Genomic DNA, 2,256 nt, shown 5'->3' on the forward strand with positions numbered 1-2,256 from the left:
TGTTTGACAATTTGTTCAGAAAAAAATTTGTTTTCATAAAGGCGTATTTATGTATCTTGCATTTGCTTTTCTAACATCAAATATCCATTAGGAAAGTTAAAAAATTACAGTATAGCATTTCAACAAGTAAGCTTAAAAAATTGCTAGTATACAATTTCATTTAATGCCACATCAGCATCTATATAGTGTAACCTTTTAAACAAGGCCGTAACGTTTGTTATTATTCCATTATTTATTTGAGAGAGCCTCGTAAAATATCCACGTAAGTGAGTGCCCCCAGTTCGCTAGCATGGGTGGACATAAATAATTTTTGAAAACGCTGATACAAATATCTGTGGTGATGCAGAAGTGCGTTTCACGGACCAATAGTTGAGCTTTATCTCGTGGCTACAAAGAGTGCACAAATGAGTTTCCACGGACGCATCGACAGTTCGTACACTAATCCAAGCCATAACACAGCCACGCCAGTCCATAATAGCTCTTTTACATATCGTCAACTCGACAGTACTCCGCGCACCTCACATCACACGGGTTCATCTCATTCACGATCTGTCATGTACACTCGCGATTGGCGCTCAGCGTTGCGAACGCCTCCCACCTATCGAATTGGAAATCGCACATTACGCTTCAACTATCACTTTGCTCTGCTTGTTGCCTGCGCATTTATATTGTGCTTTCTATTTGTTTACGTACGCACTGGGTCACAATCCTCATCAGATGCGGCATGGCTGAAAAGCTATAGCAGCTCAACGCACAGTAGCTCTTTTAGCAGTTCGCCGATCAATGGAGATGCTGCAGTCTACAGCGACAAATACCCGCTAACGCCCCCGTTGGTAACACACGCCAGTGAGGTAACATATCGCATTGCTATGGTGGCTGATTTAGATACCAACTCAAAGGTTGTTAAGAAAGACGGCAGCTTGGTTTGGCGTAGCTTTTTGAAGAAAGGATACTTGATATATCGTAAATCAAAGCCAGAAATCACAATTAAATGGGACGAAGGTGAGCCTATAAGTTTGGAATCTAGTTTCTCTTTGAAAGGACGTGGCATGGAACTATCGGAGCTCGTAACCTTCAATGGAAAACTACTTAGCTTTGATGATCGGACCGGTCTTATATACGATCTTACCAATGAAAAGCCAATCCCGTGGATTATTCTACTCGATGGTAATGGACTCAACTCTAAGGGTTTCAAAGCAGAGTGGGCTACAGTGAAGGATCAACAATTATACGTTGGCTCGATGGGGAAAGAATGGACGACAAGTGCTGGGGACTTCGAAAATGAAAACCCAATGTATGTAAAGGTTATATCACAGACTGGTGAGGTGCGCTCCGTGGACTGGGCTTTCAATTTTAAATATTTACGACAAGAAGCAATGCAAATCAGTTGGCCGGGCTATATGATACACGAAAGTGGTACGTGGTCTTCCTACCACAAAAAATGGTATTTCCTGCCAAGACGTTGTTCACGAGAAAAGTAAGTCGTACAAATATATTTATTTTGTACTTAATCGAGCACTTGTTTCTACAGGTACAATGAAACGCGTGACGAACACATGGGATGTAACTTGCTTATCTCAGCAGATGAAAGATTTACAAAAATCCACACAGTTCCTTTAGACGCCTCGAATTCGGCGCCTACTCATGGATTTTCTAGTTTTAAATTCGTGCCAAACACTGAGGATAAAATCATAGTTGCTCTTAAAACTGAGGAATTGGACGGTAAGACATCTACTTACATTACAGCATTCGATGTTGAAGGGCACACAATATTCCCGGAGCAGCGGATCGAAACGGATTTAAAGTACGAAGGCTTCGAATTTATTTAGTGGCAAAGTTAATAAATCCATTAGGCGTAGCTCAAAAGATGCTTTTTATTGAAAGCTCGTAAGTGTTTCGACATAAAATAAAAAGACTTGCCATCAGTAAACACCCTATAGTATATGCATGTATGAATGTATAAAGAAGTTAAAATTACTTTTATAGAGCAGATTTGTTTTCCGGTGACGAAGTTCGCTAGATTCATACTTGTAAACAACTAGTGATTATGCATGCGTACCTCTCAGAGGCTTGTTAAGATTTCATGAACTAACTAACTACAAGAACACATTTACTGTCTTTCCTTTTCGGATTTTCCATACTAATTTTAAAACTATTCAGAGGTATCGCCCATTCTCCACGTACTCGAGTAAAATATTTTTTATTATCCTGCTTGTAAATATTAAAACTAAGCGCATAATTATGAAGAAAAGTGTA

General features: G+C 39.6%; 1 protein-coding gene across 2 annotated transcripts; it reads left to right on the plus strand.

Moving 5' to 3' along the window:
• The first annotated feature begins 9 nt into the window (after positions 1 to 9).
• On the plus strand, positions 10 to 2,250 carry LOC108377396 (apyrase-like). Of its 2 annotated transcripts, XM_017633653.1 has the most exons (3): positions 10 to 126; positions 242 to 1,477; positions 1,532 to 2,250. In XM_017633653.1, the coding sequence occupies exons 2-3, from the start codon at positions 405 to 407 to the stop codon at positions 1,827 to 1,829; spliced, it is 1,371 nt and encodes a 456-aa protein (XP_017489142.1). In that variant the 5' UTR covers positions 10 to 126; positions 242 to 404; the 3' UTR covers positions 1,830 to 2,250. The 2 variants fall into 2 exon arrangements, with proteins under 2 accessions (XP_017489142.1, XP_017489141.1); XM_017633652.1 differs by having other exon boundaries at positions 10 to 1,477.
• Positions 2,251 to 2,256: the final 6 nt, after the last annotated feature.

This window comes from Rhagoletis zephyria, unplaced genomic scaffold (genome assembly GCF_001687245.7).
Source record: "Rhagoletis zephyria isolate East Lansing unplaced genomic scaffold, Rhagoletis_zephyria_1.1 Rzeph_scaffold_12013, whole genome shotgun sequence".
Lineage (NCBI taxonomy): Eukaryota > Metazoa > Arthropoda > Insecta > Diptera > Tephritidae > Rhagoletis > Rhagoletis zephyria.